The following is a 20,429-nucleotide window of genomic DNA, read 5'->3' as shown; positions in this document are numbered from 1 at the left end:
AGTTCACACTGATTAGCAGTGGCACGTGTGAGTACGAGAAGGAGCAGCACAGTTTGCGGGATTACGGTGGGAGTTTAATTGGAAGGCATCTAATAAAGGCTTATTAGTGATTCCAAACTCCTAAAATGCATACTGGTGTTGTTCCTCCCTGATTGGTTGTGGGTGTTGCAATGATTATATAAAACGCTTTGATTTTTTAAGACTAATTTTAGGTAATATATCATCAGTATTTGTATGCTCTGTGACGGACCAACATCGCATACAGGGCTCATTTTTACCTTGCGTCCCTATTAGCTGTAGCCCATCTATCTCTACTTGTTGTTTGGCAATAACATATTCAGATTATTGGAGAACATTTTATCATTACTTATGACCGTTTAAATTAAATTATCTGTACCAATGAGAGTATGTTTTATTTGTATTATTCTGATTTACACCGAAACTGTCTGTAGTAGCTCAACTGGAAATTTTTAATTCAGTAAATCGAGTATTTGAGAACTGCAACAAACCCATTCACATCATACGTCGATTCTCCAATCTACTGCTACTGTTAAATCTTTTCATTTGTAAGTGGTTAGTTGCAAGTTTGTAAGTAATCCAAATAGTGGTTTTCGTCTTAATATACACGGTGGTCCAGATCTAATCATGCAGATCCAGACTCTCTGGATGGCTTTGGTTTATGCGGGGACGATTCCAGTTCGGTGCAAAGACGATTCTTCATGTCATCAGTTCGCACACTTCTCGAAGGTCCGGGATTTTTCGGGTAATTTATATGTAATAAACTTAATAAATTATAGCGTAATTAAAATTGCATAATTAGATCTGGACCACCCTATACACAATAAATGAAGGCAAAAAAATCACTTAAACACCTTACACGATTTAGCAGCTCATTTCGTCTCCATGGAAATCGCAAACACACGGAAACGCCAAACATCAGCACACTTCCGGTGAACGTCGTACGTTTTACGTCATCACGCAAGCTACTGCGCTTTGCTTCCTTGCTCAATTTTCTTCTGTGGCTCTCTTGGTGTAGGGGCTTCTCAGTTTTTGTCTTATACTTCCTGCATAATTCGCCTGTTATGAACCGTCTTCTCTCGATAATCTACAAGAATTAAAATACAATAGTTGTTTTTTCGCTTGTTAACCGTAGTGCCCACAGGTGCTTGTCAAGTCGTTTTGACTCATAAATCGTTTGCTGTATACTGAAGATCGGCAAACATGATGGCGTCCAGTTACAGTGCAAAAGAGGAAGATGGGGTAGCGGGGACTAGCAATTCTTCAGCAACGAAAAGCAAAAAACCAGATAACACTGCCTTCAAACAACAACGTCTCCCTGCCTGGCAGCCCATACTCACTGCCGGCACCGTGCTGCCCGCCTTCTTCGTAATCGGACTCATATTTATCCCTATCGGAATTGGATTGTTTGTTACTTCAAATAACATCAAAGAAATTGAGGTAAGTATTTGATACTTGACAAGGTTCGATGAAGAAATTAAATATCAATAGTTTATATTTTCGCACGATTTATAAATTAAAGTTAGCAGAACTGTGTTTTGTTAAATGCCGTTTTCACGCGATTAGCTGAGTCGCTAAATGTTGGCTGTACGTTTAAATATTTAACGGATCGCACAGTTTTTGTGTGTCCCTGATGACGACCAAATATTTGTACTGCTTGTTTTAAACTTTAACTGACGCAGTTTAATTTTAACAGAATTAAGACAACAACTCAGACTTTACATGGGCTTTAGCAAAGTTGACAGTTCGGTTCCGCATCTATTGCTACAGTATGCCTTTTTGAAATGCGACGACTCACATTTTATATTTGTACTGGATCTGGGTAAGGACCTTAGTTATAATTTATTTAGTATCCACATACAGAACTAATGTAGAATTAAGCAATAGATAAACGAAAAATATGACTGCACTCAAATTGCACACAAGTTAAAATGGAACGAATTTAAGTGAAGAAGTCAAAAGGTAATCCTAAACTGTTATGTTTAAAAAGACAATTAAAACACTGGCACACATCTGTCAACTCTAACGTATGTAAATAATGTGTTTCGTTCAGCCAACGATTGTATACAGTAAAGGAAATGTGCAAGTAATATAATTTGGGACGACAGATGATAAAAAATAAATATCAAAACATCAGAGTATTCAAAGTCACAATACTATTCAGCTACACTGCTTTTAATTTGCAACATGCAAATATAATTTGTTTCTTTCATTTGATTTTTATTTTTATTTCCAAAAAGTGAAGCACACTTCCCATCTTCCTTGGTTATTTGACAGCCCAAAGACTTCCAGGCTTGGTTTCTTCCTTAAACATATCCTGCTGTGGTCATCTTAAGGACACTATTGTTCAAATACTAGACAAATAATTTTCAGAAATGAATTAAATAAATGACTTTGAAAACATTTTTCAAATAGTGCTTCTAAAATAAAAACTGCTAATGCCTAATTATTATTAATAATAATTTGCAGATGCTCTTATCCATGGTGTGTTAAAACAATCATTATGTAAGCAATACATCTGAGTAACCAAAGTAGTCTGTGAGAAGTACTGTAGTTAGTCAAAGGGTAAGATAGAAAATAACAATCAAATAAAATCATATTTGCTTATCAGTTGATTTGGTGAGTACAGTTGAAGAAATCAGTAATGACAACTGAGGTTTAGAAAACCTAAACTTCCAAGGCTTTGTGAAGAGGTGTCTGAACATTAGTAGACCAGTAGCAGTTTTATTTAGTTCAGTGTTATTGAGACTGATGCTGCTCTAAGCTATCCTGGCAGCATCGGACATATGGTGATGCAGCCGGCTGCAGTGGTGTCTTGCATCTCCTGAGTGTGTTGGCTCAAATGCTGGTCTAGGTACTGCCTGCATGGAATTTGCATATTGGTTCAGTGTTTGCATAGGTTTTTCTTTAGGTACTCTGATTTTTCCACCCTTATCCCACATGTTAATTGGAAACTAAATCGTACTAATATGGAGGTTTGTGAGTGTGTCCTATGATACAGTGTTGCACTGTACTGACATTTTATTTTGGCTAACAACCAGTACTGTTTAATTATTTTCCTCCTTTTATTACCCCTTAAATTGCACACAATAGTTATTCATTGTTTGCTTCCTAATGCTGGTTTATTTGTATAAATTTAGGAAAGTTTTTTTTTTTTATTTATTTATATAAAGAGTCTAGTGCAGCCTGGCATGAAATGAAAAACGTAACAAAATGCTAAAAAAATATAGACAAAAATTTAATTGGCATCCTGAAGATTTACTGTATGTATCAATGCTGATGATGAATGAGTTTGGAAGGTGGAGCAGAAAAGATAATTGATTGCAGTTTTACTTATTTAAACCTGTGCACAAATGTTTTCAGCTTTCTTTTCACTATTCTTTTTAATATGTTTAAAATAAACATAAGAACTTATTTATTAATTCATGAGATGTTTGGAAAGTTAAGTGGAAAAATGAGTGTGTGCATCTTCATCTTTTGATGTGGGACGAAGGAATTACTATTCACTCTTGTTAATCAGGTTAACATCACCTGTGTGATAGTTTTAATTACTGTGTGTAAAGAAGTTCATTTACTGGGGCTTAGGTTAAACAGTTCAGAAGTTTGGGAGTGGTAGTACAGTATACAGGTACGTACGTTTATGTTTACATTGTGTAATCATGCCTGACTAGGTTTTTGTTTCAGATGATCTCTTTAATCCGTGTTAGATTCATGCCTGTAAACAATCTAATTCCAGGTGGAAAAAAATAAAATTACTGTCTTTTGAATTATAAGCAGAAAAACATTTTTTTAATAATCATGATTGTAGTTCAGCTGCATTTTATTATTAATCCGTATCATCTGTTCTTTTATGTTTCATTGAACTTTTTGTTCAGTAACAGTTTCTTTCTGTTTTTCCTCTTGTGCAATAAAATGTTCAAGTAGTCATTTATATAAAAAAAATCTGCTTTTGGTTTTATTTCATTTTTATTTTCTTGCTTTTATAAAATATTTTTCCTCAGACCCCACAATATGAAAAGGGACAACTAAGCAATCCTGAGTTAAACTATATGGTTGAAGTCTATTGTTTTGATCATATGGGATCCTTTATCCTTGCTTGACTTTATTGTAATGAAGTATTGTATTTTAAAGTTATTGTATATTTGAAAGAGAAATTTTATACATTAGAATTGTATATTTTAGTTTTTAAGTTACTAAGTAATCTGTTGTTGGTTATGATTGTGTAACCATGGAAAATGTAGAAAGTGATCACCAAACCTGAAGTGTATGTCTGTAGAGGTTTTATTGTTAATTATTAATTATAGTTAAGTGATGTTAAGATTAAAAGCTGCAAATTTACAAATGTTTACTCATTCTTGGCAATTGTGTATATTGTTGAGGCTGGGAACAAACCTGACTAATGTTTCCATCCCCTGGGGGAAAACTATTTAATCTGATTTATGGGGTTGCAATATACTCTGGTTTCTGAATATTTCAAAATAATAAGTATTAACAAGTGTTGAGAAGTCTGTGGAATATCATTAGGATTTATTACATTTATTTTAGTATTGATCAGTTTTATTTGCATGATGTTTATGGAAAATATCGATCCTACCCTTCCTTCTTTTTCTCTCTTCCCCTGTCTGTGTCATTTTGTTTGATTTCTTTTCAAATGTAATGGTCTTTTGACTGTACTTTACTGAAAGGAATCCAAAAGCAGGAGTTATAACTTGTTACAAAACTGTCTGTATCCCATAATTCCCATGTGCTGATAGTAAAAAAAAAATGTAAACCTTTAATATGCTTGTGTAGAAAAGGTAGGTTTTCAATTGGTAATGTGCTTTCTGATTAATTTTGATATTCCAGCATCTGTAAGTGTTTGTTTAACAGTGAAAACAGTTATTTAAGACTGTGACTATTATCAGAGAAAATCGCCACCCCATCCCACCCGATTTTAAAATACATGTATATACTCCTACGTATGGAGATTTTAAATACGCCATTTATTGAAATGCTCATCGCTAATATTCACATTTTCCACTACAGTAGTTTCAAGGAATACACCACACAAAAAGGATATTTTCTTTTATATGTTACTTACCCCACGTAGTTTGAAGTGGTGGCTAAGACAAACTTTTACCTCGTGTTTTCGTGAACAAAGTGCATAACAAACATTCTAATAGAATAGGACCCAATAGTGACCAATGCTGGATAACAGCAAACAATATGGAAAAATGTCTAAGGGAAAAATATATCTCACATATTGTAACTTATGTTGCATAATCCACCCTTATACATTTTAATACATTTTTTTTACTTATATAGCACCTTTCACATGGCACTTCTATTCTAATAAAAGGCAAAGCCCTCACTGACTGACTGACTCACTCACTCATCACTAATTCTCCAACTTCCCGTGTAGGTAGAAGGCTGAAATTTGGTAGGCTCATTTCTTATAGCTTACTTACAAAAGTTGGGCAGGTTTCATTTCGAAATTCTACTCGTAAAGGTCATAACGGTCGACAACGCCTGCCATGTTGAACTTTCTTATTTATGGCCCCATCTTCACAAAATTTGGTTGGTGGCTTCCCTGCGCTAACCGAAACCGATGTACGTACTTATTTCAGTGGTATGATGCCACTATCGGCCACCATATTGAAGTTTCCAACGTCACTAATTCTCCAACTTCCCGTGTAGGTAGAAGGCTGACCCCATCTTCACGAAATTTGGTAGTCGGCTTCCCTGCGCTAACCGAAACCGATATACGTACTTATTTGGTGGTATGACGCCACTGTCAGCCACCATATTGAACTTTACAACGGTCTTTGTTACTTATGGGCCCATCTTCAAGAAATTTGGTGCGCGGGTTCCCAACGCTAACTGAATCCTACTTGCGTACATGTATACGTCTGTAGCCTGCACCTCGGTCACCGTGTGAGGCGGCGTTGGGCCCCCATCCCACTTACTTTACATTGTTCAGGTACCCATTTCCTTTATTGTTCCAACCATACCCCTATTAACATGTCTATCGAGGTGATCACCATTGATCAAAGAACTGTCACTTACCGAGTGGTTTCCATGCCCAGAGATGGCACCTGCCTTTTCCATTCTCTTTGTTACATATTGCACAGCCATATCAGGCTCACTCTTGATATCCGGAGGAACATTGTGTATTATGTATTGAATGAATGGGACAGGTTTAAGGTGTGGTCTGATGACGGTAAAGGAGATAATTTTACTACACAGGAGCACTATAAGAGTGAAATGCTTAAGCCCTTCACCTATGGTTCTGCATGTGAGTTGATGGCTGCTGCTGTTCGGTTGTCGCTTCTAATTGTACCGAAATAGCCAAATATTTTGCACCTTTCGACAACCGCCAATGCCTCTTAAACATCTTGGATTCACAGGTGACGATTTCAGTAGTGGACACTTTGATGTTTATGAATGTTTAAACTCTCAAAAGCTGGATGTGAAGTTATCGATGAAACCGGTTGTATGCTTACAACGCTTGACAGATGCCGAATATCACTTCAACACAAGTCCTGCAAATATTGTCGTAATTGAAACAAACCATGAAACTCAAACTGTTTATGACAGCAGCAATCCAAGCTGTGAGATTTGAAACAAGATTACTTTTCACATGGCCAACTGTACGTTACATGATCAAGAGTAAGTAAGCTCAGCGCACTGCTTGGTCATATTACAACTGAAGGGCCAAACTACAACGTGGCATACAAAGAGATCCTTAACAAATAATTATTGGTATATTTTCCCTCAGTTTAAAAAGGTTTAATTTTCTTCTTAATAAAAATTTTAAGGCAGTACTTCGCCGCTGCGAAGCGCGGGTGTTTTGCTAGTATAGAATATAAGAAAGAACGACAGGGTATACAGTATATAGCATTGTACAAACCAAATAGAGAAGATTACGACAGTGAATTCAGAGAAAAAAAAAAAGCCTAACGGACAACATAATTGATGGTCTAGCACACACACATACAGGTTACATGAGCATCTTGACAGAGAGGTAAACTAAGAGAAGGGTAATAAAGTCAAGTAGAGCTAAAAGCCTTCCTGAACAGATGAGTTTTGAGTTGTTTTTTAAAATAATTCATGGAGTCAGTTAATTTAATTTCGGTAGGTCATTCCAAAGTCTGGGCGCTATACAGCCGAAGGCCCTGTCTCCCATGGAGTGTAGATTAGTGTGGGGCACAACAAGATTGCCAGAATCAGAGGACCTTAGTGGGCGGACAGGTACATAGTGATGGAGAAGGTCACTGATGTAGTTTGGCGCAAGGTTATTTAAGGCTTTGTAGGTTATTAGTAGGATTTTATTTTCGATTCTGTAAGACACAGGGAGCCAGTGAAGACGGAGCAGGATGGGTGTGATGTGCTCACTGCTGCTGGTTTGAGTAAGGACTCTTGCAGCTGAGTTTTCAATAAGCTGGAGCTGTGATATAAGATTAGAAGGTGCACCTGCCAGCAGCAAGTTACAATAATCGATGTGGAATGTGATGAAAGCATGGACAAGTTTCTCAGCATTAGAGAAGGAGAGGAAGGAGCGAACACGGGATATGTTATGGAGGTGAAAGTAAGAAAGTTTCTTAATGTGATTTATGTGGGCGGAATAAGAGAGGGAGGACACAAACATGACACCAAGATTCTTTACGGTAGAGGCAGGTCTGATGAGATCACCTCCAAGATGGACTGGGAAAGAGCTCATTTTATTAAGTTATATTTTAGTCCCAATTTGCAGGAGTTCAGTTTTGTTGCAATTTAATTTTAAAGTGTTCTGCTACATCCAGGTTTTAATTTCACTAAGGCAGGTTGTGAGCTGAGAAAGCTCTGATGAAGTTCCACTTTTAACATTGAAGTAGAGTTGAGTATCATCTGCATAAAAATGATAACCCAGTCCATAGCTACGAATAATATGGCCAACGGGAAGCATATAAATACAGAAGAGAAGAGGGCAGGTGACAGAGCCCTGAGGAACTCCTTGTGTGACTGACAAGGAGCTGGGTCTGCTGTTGCCAAGACTAACAAACTCTTGCATATCAGTCAGATAGGACTTGAACCACTGGAGGGCAGTGCCAGAGATGCCCAGCATGTTCTCCATTCTGGACAGTAGAATGTCATGTCTGACAGTGTCAAATGCTGCACTGAGGTCTAATAGAATTAATATGCTGGTTTGTCCAGAGTCTGCTGCCATAAGCAAATCATTGGTTACCCTTAGCAGAGCAGTTTAAAAGCTGTGTTGCACCCTGAAACCAGATTGAAAGGGTTCCATCAAATTATTAGAGGTTAAGTAATTGGTGAGCTGGGAGGCCACAACACGCTCAAGAACTTTTGACAGGAAAGGTAAGTGGGACACAGGCCAGAAATTAAGATTGTCAGCATCAAGACCAGACTTTAACATTGTGGTTACAGAAGCAATTTTAAAAGTGAGTGTCACGGATCCAGTTTCAAGGGATGAGTTTATAATAGTTGTAATAGTGGGGGTTGTGGCATGAAGGCAGTATTTAAGTAGTGTGCTGGGGATGGAAGCCAGTACACAAGTAGTCGGCCTCATTTTGCAAAGCAACCTACAAAATGCATGCACATTTTGCCATTCTTCTTGAATAAAACTCTTGTGTATAATATAATGAGGAAAGGAGCATTTTCATAATACAGTGCATTTGAAATTATCTGTGTCTCCTCAATTCAAAAGCAATGCATTATGGGTATGCTTCTTTCCTGTTTGTAAAAGAATCTAATCTAATAAAAACAATACAATCTTTGCTATGGACTTGCTCCACAAAGTATATGGAAGAAGTAACATACAAAAATATCATTTTTGTGTGGAGTTTTCCAGGAAAACCTGTACTTCTATAAAATTAGTACTTATATCAACCGTTTTTATTTAGCTAGTCTCTTGAAAGAGCATCAGTACTTTCCAATTTATATTAATACTAGCAAAATACCCGCGCTTCGCAGCGGAGAAGTAGTGTGTTAAAGAAGCAATGAAAAGAAAAGGAAACATTTTGAAAGTAACGTAACCTGATTGTCAATGTAATTGTTTTGTCACTGTTGTGAGTGATGAGTGTTGTTGTCATATATATATATATATATATATATATATATATATATATATATATATATATATATCTACATATACACACACATATATATATATATATATATATACACACATACATATCTATACATATACACATATATACATACATATATATCTACATATATACACACACACATATATACATATACATACATACACACATATACACACACATACATATATATATATATATATATATATTTATATATATATATACTACATATCTACATATATACACACACAGCTAAATCAGTGCAATACGCTGTTTGTTAAAACGGTTGACTCCGCTTCAATAACAAATCAAATCATTCAGTTGTCTTTGCTCATATGTCATTTTAGAGCTGGACGCCTGGCATCTTTTTGGCCACAAGTTCGTTTCTGTTTGGTGTGAGGTTCTGTGTTGTGGAGATTCTCAGGATGGATTGCAGGTGCTCATCAGTGAGGCGACTCCTGTGTGCTGTTTTGTTAGTCTTTATCACTGAGAAGAGCTTCTCACACAGATATGTGCTACCAAACATGCACAAGGTTCGAGCCGCATGTAGACGGACTTTTTTTGTTCTTCAAAGTCACTAAAGTGCCGTGCAAACTCAGTGCGCAATAACTGTAGTAAGCGGTAAGTGTTCGGCAAGGCAGCTGAAGCGCTGCATTATGGGATCTGTAGTTTATTGTGTTACCAGCGCTTCATATACCGGGCTTTAATAACAATAATACAGTATATAAAATGATCTCGCGGGCGGATATAATTACACACGGGCGGATGTGGCCCATGACCCTTGAGTTTGACACATATGGACTAAATAGAACTTGAAAAGATATATTTTTCAAATGTGATCGCGCAATTCAGATAGAGTTGACGCACTACAGCCTGCATGCCTCAATAAGTCATCCTCCCTCGCTCTTACTTTTTACTGTTCATCTAATGAATACACTGAGTATGGCTTTACCAAAACAATCATTGATGGCGAATAAAGTATCCATTATTCGAGTATGTAGAGCGGGATATATATATATATATACATATATATATACCAGCGTATCGCAGCGAGAAGTAGTGTGTTAAAAAGGTAGAAAAGAAAAGGGAACATTTTAAAATAACGTAACATGACTGTCAATATACAGTATTTGTTTTGTGAGTGTTACTGAGTGTTGCTGTCATCAAGGATTTGATTATCATTATTTCTTTCAATCAGGTTCGTATTTGTAGGATGTGTTGTATTCAAGTTACATTCTGTGTTTGTCAATCATTGTAAAGATGACAGGTTTCATTCATCGATTCGTTTCTTACTGCATCAATAAACAGCTCGTCTTCTTCTTTATCTGAGACCTGACACACTGCATGCACAGGTTTTTTACACTGTCTTCCTTTAGCGGGACATTGACTTTTTCCACCGTGTGCTTTGTTTCCAGAGTAGCTGCATTTATGAATATGCTTATCAGGCGCTTCATATTTTTGCTGCCTTTTCAATTGTGTAATTGGTTTTGTTCAGCTCTTTGGAACTGTTGCTTTTATCTGTGCACTGCGTCAGTTCACGTGAGCCACTCGGTGTACTTGCATCGAAGGTTCCCAGCTGTGCTGGTGCCATCTCGTGCTATGTCCATGGCTGTATTTAATGTTACCTTAGTCCTGGCACTTAAAACTTTCTCTCGCAGTTTCGCTGAGTTTGTGTCAAACACCACCCTGACCATCTCATCTTCCTCTCCATAAGCACAGTCCTTCACCCGTGAATATTTACCCGTGGCAGTTTGCTATTGGATTGCCGCTGACGGACGGCCTTATATGGGCAGGCACTAAATTACAAGCGCCAGCGCAGCCTGTCTATGAACTTAATTTAAAGTGTAGGTTTACATCGTGCTTTGTTTCCGAAGTAGCAGAACTCATGAATATGGTTGTATATGTCACTCGCTTCGCTTCTTATTGTTTAGCTGCCTTCTCAATTATATAATGCATGTTTTCTTCAGCGCTTTTTGAGGTCTTCCTGGTTTTCTATGTACTGCGTGATTACGTGGGAGGCGTGATGATATCACACGAAACTTCGCCCCTACGCCGTTGAAGCTCATCTCCATTACAGTAAATGGAGAAAAACTGCTTCCAGTTATGACCATTACGCGTAGAATTTCGATATAAAACCTGCCCAACTTTTGTAAGGAAGCTGTAAGGAATGAACCTGCCAAATTTCAGCCTTCCACCCACACGGGAAGTTGGAGAATTAGTGATGAGTGAGTCAGTGAGTGAGTGAGTGAGTCAGTGAGTGAGTGAGGGCTTTGCCTTTTATTAGTATAGATTACCTAAACAATTACCCTAATACATTACCTAAAAACAGAATGTAAAGGTAAACCCGTCTACTGTACAGTACTGTACTGCTATGTCTAGTGCTAGAATGTAAAATACCGATGTTACCGCTATACGTACTGTAATTCATGCAAATGCATTTTCTTTGTTATGCGCTGCCGTTTGTTATAAGTAGAGTAAATACATAATAATTTAATTTAATTAAAATACAGTAAAATGTACGGGTACTCACCAGAGATGAATGATATTGATGATGATGATGAAGTAGCTGTGCCGTATGATGCAGAGGATTTAAAACTCCTCGGGTGGCGCCTCTTCTTCAGGTGCTTCAGGAGAAGTTGTATCTTTGGACCGGTGGTCTTCTGGTGGGGTTTCGCGCTGGCTTTTCTTTATAGGTTTCAGGAACATTGTGATGGGAAGTTGCTACATTGTCTCCTGTAGCGAACTGCTGGTACAATTTCCGTGCTTTCTCACGGATGATGTTACTGTCCAAGGGGATGTTCTTCTTCCTGCAGTCGGTGATCCACAATGCCAAGGCAGATTCCATCCTGACAATACGTATTTTTTTATTCCTTACGGTCGTTACCTTTTTGGCACTATCAAAGAAACTTACAGATATGGTACTCCATATCACTGCTTCGTTCTTCTTAATGTAGTGTGTGGTGCTTTCATTAATGCCATAGTGGCGCGCTACTGCAAAATAACGTTTTAGTTCCCGGAGCAAATCCAGTAGTTCAACCTTCTCCTATAGTGTTTTAAACTTCTTCTAGCGCTTGGGCTCCGTGCCAGAAGCCTTAGAAGGTGCAGGGCGATTTCAGCGACATCTTGTGCGTTTAAGAATAACAAAATGAATACAATAACAACATCGAAAACACGAGGACACTTGGCTGGAGTCGTGTCACCGGGCAGCAATCAATCGGCAGCAAGGACACTTGGCTGGAGTCGTGTCACCGGGCAGCAATCAATCGGCAGCAAGGAGAAATGAATAACGCTCTCAAATTGGCTACTTTCACCATCCCAAACCTTATTTCCCTCAGTGGTTGCTTCCTGTTCTCTCTACAGCAGAGTACTGCCACGAAAAAGCGCTTTCCGCTAACAATTAATAGTTAAGTTATAAGGAAAAATCAGCGAACGACTGAGTTCGCGAACCCTGAACCGCAACTTTGCGGGGGTCTACTATATAGACTTTGAAATATAAACACTGAAACTGTAGATATAGACTTTTTCCTTATTTTTATATTACATTTTCCAAATCATAAAATGTTAGGCCCTAGTGTGAAAGGAATGGCCACTATTTTAATATACGAGTGTTTTTATTTTGCATTTAACTTAGGTACACACTGATTTACATCTCCATTGTCTTTTTTCCCCACACTTCACCTCCAAAAATGTTTTCATATTTTTGAGTGGGTAGCTTATATTACCATTACTAATACATAATGATAAGGAGGGAAATCTTGCAGTACAATTAGAATGCAACATTTGTTACATTCAGTTATTTCATTTGTAAAACATGCAAAGACTTGCAATGTGTCAGTTTAAATATAAGAACCAGCTTAGTGATGTGACACACTCTCAGTACCCCTTTTATCAGAGTAAATCTAACCATTTCCTACAGTAGTATAAATGTCAGAACACATCTTCTTTGATTATGTTGTTTTTTTTTTAAATGCAAAGATTTCAATATTTGTGATGGGCTGTTTTTTCAAGCGACACATTCGTTAAGGCTTTGTTTCACATGCTTCTTGTTAACTAGTAGTAGCAGTGAGTCATAAGGATGTCGTGAAAAAAAGGTAAAAATATTGATAACTCAAAAAACAGTACATACAGAACCTGTGTGTCTTTTGTTGGTATTATATTACTGTCACTATTCTGAGGAGACATGTAAGAATTTCATTATATTGTGTACACATAACAATAAATTTGAACTTATCTGATCCTAATATCCTGGGATCAGGCAGTTTTCTCTACTAGGTAAAAAGTGTAGTCTGATTCCCTTTGTTTAAAGAAATACTCCACCCGCATTTTTTAAAAATATCCTATGTAGTGTGGAGTGAAAACTGAGAAAAATGTTTAATCTCATGTTTTCATGGAGAAATTACATATGAAAGGCTCAAATTATAAAGACCCAGGAATGACAAACTTTGGGGAACTGCAGACGATGTGGAAAACATCCAAGGAAGAAAGAATTGCGCATGACTTGTTGCATAATCCACATGTCTGTTATCCATTTGAATGCTCAAATCCTGCAAAATACAATTTTTTGATAAAATACTATGAATAGTTCAGGAAAACTATACACAAATGCCAAACAGGAAACATGTCTTTCCCACCATGCTGAGAATTTGAATTGTTGACAGCATTCTTGAGTGAGGGGGAGATGCAGAACTTCAAATAACTTCAAGTAACTTTGCAGTGAAATTGGGAGATTTATGAAATTTGTAACACATTTGGAAGGAGCTTTATGGGTTAAGTCTGTTCAGTTTGTTGCTTCATAAGAAACAGTAGGTGATGTGATCCTGGTGCAAAGACAGGGGGCTATGCATCTTTAGCATAATGGCAATGCGTTAACTGGAGGTGGAAGGAAGAGTTGGCAAGAGCCCAGAGATATCTTGAGTGTAAGTATCAGTCTAAGGTGGAAAAGAAACTAAATCTGACCATTTGACATCTTCACAGATATGTACACTGTGCATAAATCAGTCCTTTATTACACCTAAGAATGCCTATTTTAGGATAAAGCAGTTCAGAGAGCACAACTTAGGGTCATTGAGTGGTATTGGGAGGGAAAAGATGTTAAATTTACTAGATAGCATGGCACAAATAGGCTGCAGAGCCACCAATCCAGTCCAATAATGGTTTGTTGAAAAAGGGAAATTCTTTGCTTCTCTACCCTTACCTTGACTGATGCTTTGTTTAATTCATGTTCTGCCAAGAGTTTATGCAGAGTTTATGCAATAAATCATTAAAAATTATCCTTTTTTGGTACATATAAATAAACTGCTCAAAAAAATTAAAGGAACACTTTGAAAACACATCAGATCTCAATGGGAAAAAGAAATCCTCCTGGATATCTATACTGATATAGACTGGGTAATGTGTTAGGAATGAAAGGATGCCACATCGTTTGATGGAAATGAAAATGATCAACCTACAGAGCCCTGAATTCAAAGACGCCCAAAAATCAGAGTGAAAAAATTATGTGGCAGGCTAGTCCATTTTGCCAAAATTTAATTGCAGCAACTCAAAATTGTATGCAGCACTTTGTATGGCCCCTGTGTTCTTGTATACATGCCTGACAACATCGGTGCATGCTTCTAATGAGATGACAGATGGTGTTGTGGGGGATCTCCTCCCAGATCTGGACCAGGGCATCACTGAGCTCCTGGACAGTCTGAGTAGCAACCTGGTGGCATTGGATGGACCAAAACATAATGTCCCAGAGGTGTTCTATTGGATTTAGGTCAGGAAAGTGTGGTGGCCAGTCAATGGTATCAATTCCTTCATCCTCCAGAAACTGCCTGCATACTCTCACCACATGAGGCCAGGAATTGTTGTGCACCAGGAGCCACTGTACCAGCATAGGGTCTGACAATGGGTCCAAGGATTTCATCCTGATACCTAATGGCAGCCAAGGTGCCTTTGTCAAGCCTGTAGCGGTCTGTGTGACCCTCCATGGATATGCCTCCCCAGACAATCATTAACCCACCACCAAACTGCTCATGCTGAATGATGTTACAGGCAGCATAATGTTCTCCAGACCCTTTCACTTCTGTCACGTGCTCAAGGTGAACCTGCTCTCATCTGTAAAAAGCACAGGGCACCAGTGGTGCATCTGCCAATTCTGGTATTCTATGGCGAATGCCAATCGAGCTGCATGCTGCTGGGCAGTGAGCTCAGGGCCCATTAGAGGACATGGGGCCCTTGGGTCACCCTCATGAAGTCTTTCTGGTTGTTTGGTCAGAGACATTCGCACCAGTGGCCTGCTGGAGGTCAATTTGTAGGGCTCAGGCAGTGCTCATCCTGTTCCTCCTTGCCCAAAGGAGCAAATACTGGTCCTGCTGATAGGTTATGGACCTTCTATGGCCCTCTCCAGCTCTCCTAGAGTAGCTGCTTGTCTCCTAGAATCTCCTCCATGCCCTTGAGACTGTGCAGGGAGACACAGCAAACCTTCTGGCAATGACACGTATTGATGTGCCATCCTGGAGAAGTTGGACTACCTGTGCAACCTCTGTAGGGTCCAGGTATCGCCTCATGCTACCAGTAGTGACACTGACTGTAGCCAAATGCAAAACTAGTGAAGAAACAGTCAGAAAAGATGAGGAGGGAAAAATGTCAGAGGCCTCCACCTGTTAAACCATTCCTGTTTTGGGGGTCATCTCATTGTTGCCCCTCTAGTGCATCTGTTGTTAATTTCATTAACACCACAGCAGCTGAAACTGATTAACAACCCCCTCTGCTACTTAACTGACCAGATTAATATCCCATAAGTTTCATTGACTTTATGCTATACTCTGATTAAAAAGTGTTCCTTTAATTCTTTTGATGATACGCCGCATAATCAGGCCGTTTTTTTTTTTTTAATGATTTTTAAGTACAGGGAGAAAATTAACATTTGAAAAATCGGTAATATAATAAATCAGCAAGAAAAAACAACGTTGTAACAATGCACGGAACGAACCAACACACAGTCATCCGTGACTGAAAACTGGCGGACCGCCATCGCTCATGTGCCCACCTCCAACTTGTCACTTGAGTCGTTGTCGTCTTTGCACAGTTCAGATGCACCTGTGACTCACGTAGACTTTCTGTGTTCCTGCAAGAGCATCTAAGAAGACGCGTGTTTGTCGCAGATGCGAATTGCTGTATGTAGCGTGTAAAACAGTTTGCTATGGTGCACGCGGCGCAAGCGTCGTAACCGAAAACTTGGTTTTTAAAGACTGCTTACTTCATTGTGTTTTAACCTCAGTTGTAAAGGATTGTTTAAAGGATCCCATGGGATACCCCTCGCAAACCATTTTACACAATGCATTTGTCGATTCACCTCCGCAATAAACATGCCTCTATTAACAGTCAACGTGGCGCAGAGGTTCCAGGAGTTGGTGGGCGTGGCTCCTTCCTGCGTGCGCCATAGGTGTCTTACTTGTCGGCGGCTCAGTGAATCCACACCCCTTCCGGCGTGCTTTCCATGGCTGTCTTGTATATCCATGGGTGTCTTGCCTTAGTGAATTATATATATAGATTTTCCTTGCACCCCGGAAGTATGTCGGACTCACATGGACAAGAGGAATGACGTGCTTCTGGGTTGAAGAAGGATTTTTATCTGACCCGGAAGGACTATAAAGGACTATGGGAAATCCCCAGAGGGCAAGCTGAGCTGGGTGGAAGGGTGGCAACGCGTCTGGGAGTGGAGGACTTTTACCTGGTGTCTGATGTACTGTATTGTCCGAGGGTTCAAGAGCGCCCTCTGTCTGTCACAATGTATAGATAAATGTGATATTATCATGCCTGGATTGGTAGAGCACTTTGAGCCCTTCAGAAAGAAGGTTATACATTAGATGCCTGTGTGTCTGGAAAGGGATTTAAAAAGACCTCCAAGCAATTAAAAACCAAAAACACTCTATGAAAACTTCTCCAATTGTAGATGATCTTCCAAACCACTGCAAACATGTCTAGGCCAGTGACTCAGCATGTTCAACCTGACAGGATAATTGAAGGTGCTGAAAGAAGTCTTTAAGAACCCCAGAATTTCATGATAGGGTCTACAGGTAGCTGCTGCGACTGATTATGTCAAAGTGCATGAGTCTAACATTAGAGAGAGACTGCATAAATTAGATCTACATGGGAGGTGTGCCAGGAGGAAACCTTCAGGGAAAAGCTAAAGATTGCCCCTGAACACCTAGGCAAAGATCTGGAGCCTCAATTATAAAATTATGCATTGATTTAAGTGTGAAACTGTCCATAAGGAAAAAAACAGGAAAATGTGTATCCAAAAAAAAAAAGTATTAAACCTGCCATACATGTATTTCTACACAATTTACTTTTTGTAAATCACAAACATCAACTTGTAAATATGCATGTTTAAACACGTCTCGAATGCCTCCCTGAAACCTCCCTATACTGAGCATTAGGGCTGCAACGATCGTTGACACAGATTTTTTATTGTTGTCGCGTCATAAACAGAACCTTCAATAGAGGCTCCGGTCACAAAGAACCACATTGGTTTTTGTAACTGCAATGCACTACATGAACGTCTGGGGGCAGTATAGTTTATAATTTGTCAAGACTGCACACAGTCCTACCAATGAAGAAGAACGTCTGTGGAGAAGAACAACGTAGAGGAAAATAAACATGGTTGCAATGACGAGTCGGATAGAGTAGGGGGAAGGAGAAGGAAAAAAATTGAGACAGAAACTTTCTAAAGTCTGGGAGCACTTCACCGAAAAAGGAAAAAAAAAAGCTGAATGCAAATTATGTAAAGCGGAGCTTTCTTTTCACGGCAGCACCATCGCGATGCATGAGCATCTGAAACGAAAGCATCCAGGAGATGTGATGCTGCCGTCTCTTGAGAATTTATGCTGGCGCTGTTAGTTAGGGTCAGATCAGGAGGGGAGGATGAGCGTGAACGAAACTGAGAAAAAAAAAGTAATAAAAGCTAACTTTTACAAGTAAAAATTTACACCCAATCTGTTGGTTTTCAAATAATATTGCATTAGTGCGATAATGTTTTCTGATTGGCACTATTCAGGTCATACAATGATTTCTTCAAAATGTCACATATATTTGTCTCTTTCTTTTTTTCACCCCGGTGCTGCGTACTTACACCAGAAGGCGTGAGCTTATTTAGTGCTAGCAGCATCACGCAGGTGGCCAGTTGCTTGTGCTATATCAAGCTTGACTTGGCGACGATCAAAGCACATGTACTGTGCAAGTCATGTACGCAGTCCACTGAGAAAAGAAGAGCGTTCATGGCTCACCTTCTAGAGGAACATTCTTTCCTCTGCATGTCCTGGAGTCCTGTGCAGACTGGGCTAGATAGGGGGCGGTAATTGATTGCAACTGCAAGTAGGTACGCGACTAAATATAAATAATGTTGCATCCGTGCCACAATGTTTTCCAAATTGTACTATAAGGTCATAAAATGAATAATTCCAAATTTCATGTATAACTATGTCTCTGTTTTTTTGTCAGTGGTGCTTTGACATCACGGGCCTTAAGGTGCATACTAATTCCGTGTAAGCAGGGACACTCAATAAAATTGAATAAAAAAAAAATCAAGTGACAATGACATACGAATAAGGCAGATTCTCCACTGTTTGTGTGTCAACTTTTATCCATCCAGATCAGAGAATTTCCAGTTCAATTTTCTCAAAACACCACTCACATCTACAGTTATTCCCAGTTTCAGATAAAAAGTAACAGTGTCAGATCCCTGGGGGCAATAGTATGTATCGTGATAGTGACTGAGAGAATAAAAGTGGAAAAAAAAAGGTAACTTTTACAAGTACTATACATCTAATACTGTGGCATAAATGTATGTGTTTATTGTATAATATTAACAATAAGAGCAACTCACTACAGTAAATATACGAGGCAGTCAGGATCGAACCTGGGGACTCTTGATTATAAGTTAGCAATTCCTACCACTGCACCACGGAACCTATTGTATCATCCTTGAACCTTTTGTGAAAGTGTTTATTTGATCTTTGCACTTCAGGCTTTACACATTATATAGTTTATGTATACATTTTGTCATTTATTACTAAAATATGAAAAATGTTTGTTTTAACAGTGTATTTTTTAGTTAAGTTAAATTCACTTTTTTGTTTAAAGACTACGTGCACTTTAGTTTGTATTGTTTAATGTATTTATAGTTTGTATTGTTTAATGTATTTCTTTTTTATTGTGATGGTCACACTAATATTAAAACATTTGATTATTTTCAAATTCTTATGTTTCACTGGTTATTTTAATTTGATTATTATTAATTTTAATCGTGTTAATGCAGAGACATCAGGATGACATTCACAGGTTGACAGATGTGAGCAGATGAGGTAAGACATGCACTGGAGTCCAGAACAGGATGTGCAACCACAGGTCGCAGGCATCAAAGTGGTCAGGCATGAAATAATCATGACTAATCAAAAAATAAACTGAATGATTAGTCGACAACCAAAATAATCATTAGTTGCAGCCCTACTGAGCATGCTAATTAGCTTCACACATATTGTATGTATTCATGATGCTCCAGAACTTCATAGACTGGTAGAGCAGCTCCCTCCTGACATGTGAAGACCCAGCAACTGCATTCAGGTGTATCTGGCTGTGCTTTGCAACCAAGAGTTCAAGACCATGAACAGCATCATAGTGCCCCACCTCTGGTCTCTGGTGATCCGAGTGTAAGGCACCATCATTTGTACGGGTAGTCGCTATCACCTGGTATATGTAATGATGTAATTGCTGTTATAGTGAATAGTGCAGGTCATATGAAACACTGAGGGCTCAGCCAGTTACCTTACCAATGCGCCAGCCACCATGTACAGCACCATCACATCTGTCAAAGCTACTTTGCCTGAAAATAAATGAATCATGGATTTGCTCAGGCCACTGTGACATTATCTTTGCCATCTTAGATGACTTGTGCATTAAATGTAATTACTGCTTGTGGTTAACTAGAGCAGCTTTGTTTTAACTTGCCTTACCCTTACTACAATAAGAAAAACATAAAGCATAGGCCCTCTTAAACTAAAATTAAAAACTTAAATACAATGTTTGCATTATGTTCAGCATTTTTGAAGTGTAATATGTTTGTCATATCAACTCACATTATACTGTTGTAATGGCTTAGTGATTTGCTTAATGATTAGTGAATTATTAAGCATGGTGAGTCGTCATTTAGCTGGTTTGGCTGCATTTCCCTGCTTGATCAAGGTTGTTGTTATTTCCTATTTTCTCCAAAATGTTACATATGCATGTTCTTCCATCAAGTTTTCTTTTATACATCCTAAAATTTGTGGAAAATTGCATGTGCAT

At 38.5% G+C, this 20,429-nt stretch overlaps 1 protein-coding gene across 1 annotated transcript in view; it reads left to right on the top strand.

Annotated features, from left to right (window-relative positions):
* Positions 1–980: 980 nt before the first annotated feature.
* LOC120525614 (cell cycle control protein 50A-like) overlaps positions 981–20,429 on the top strand; it is a 40,013-nt gene continuing 20,564 nt past the window's right edge. The window contains exon 1 of the mRNA XM_039748038.1: positions 981–1,458. Coding sequence (XP_039603972.1) covers positions 1,222–1,458 — 237 coding nt within the window. The 5' untranslated portion in view covers positions 981–1,221. The remainder of the gene's footprint in view (positions 1,459–20,429) is intronic.

This window comes from Polypterus senegalus, chromosome 3 (assembly GCF_016835505.1).
Source record: "Polypterus senegalus isolate Bchr_013 chromosome 3, ASM1683550v1, whole genome shotgun sequence".
Classification (NCBI taxonomy): domain Eukaryota; kingdom Metazoa; phylum Chordata; class Cladistia; order Polypteriformes; family Polypteridae; genus Polypterus; species Polypterus senegalus.
This window is presented reverse-complemented; position numbering and strand designations above follow the sequence as displayed.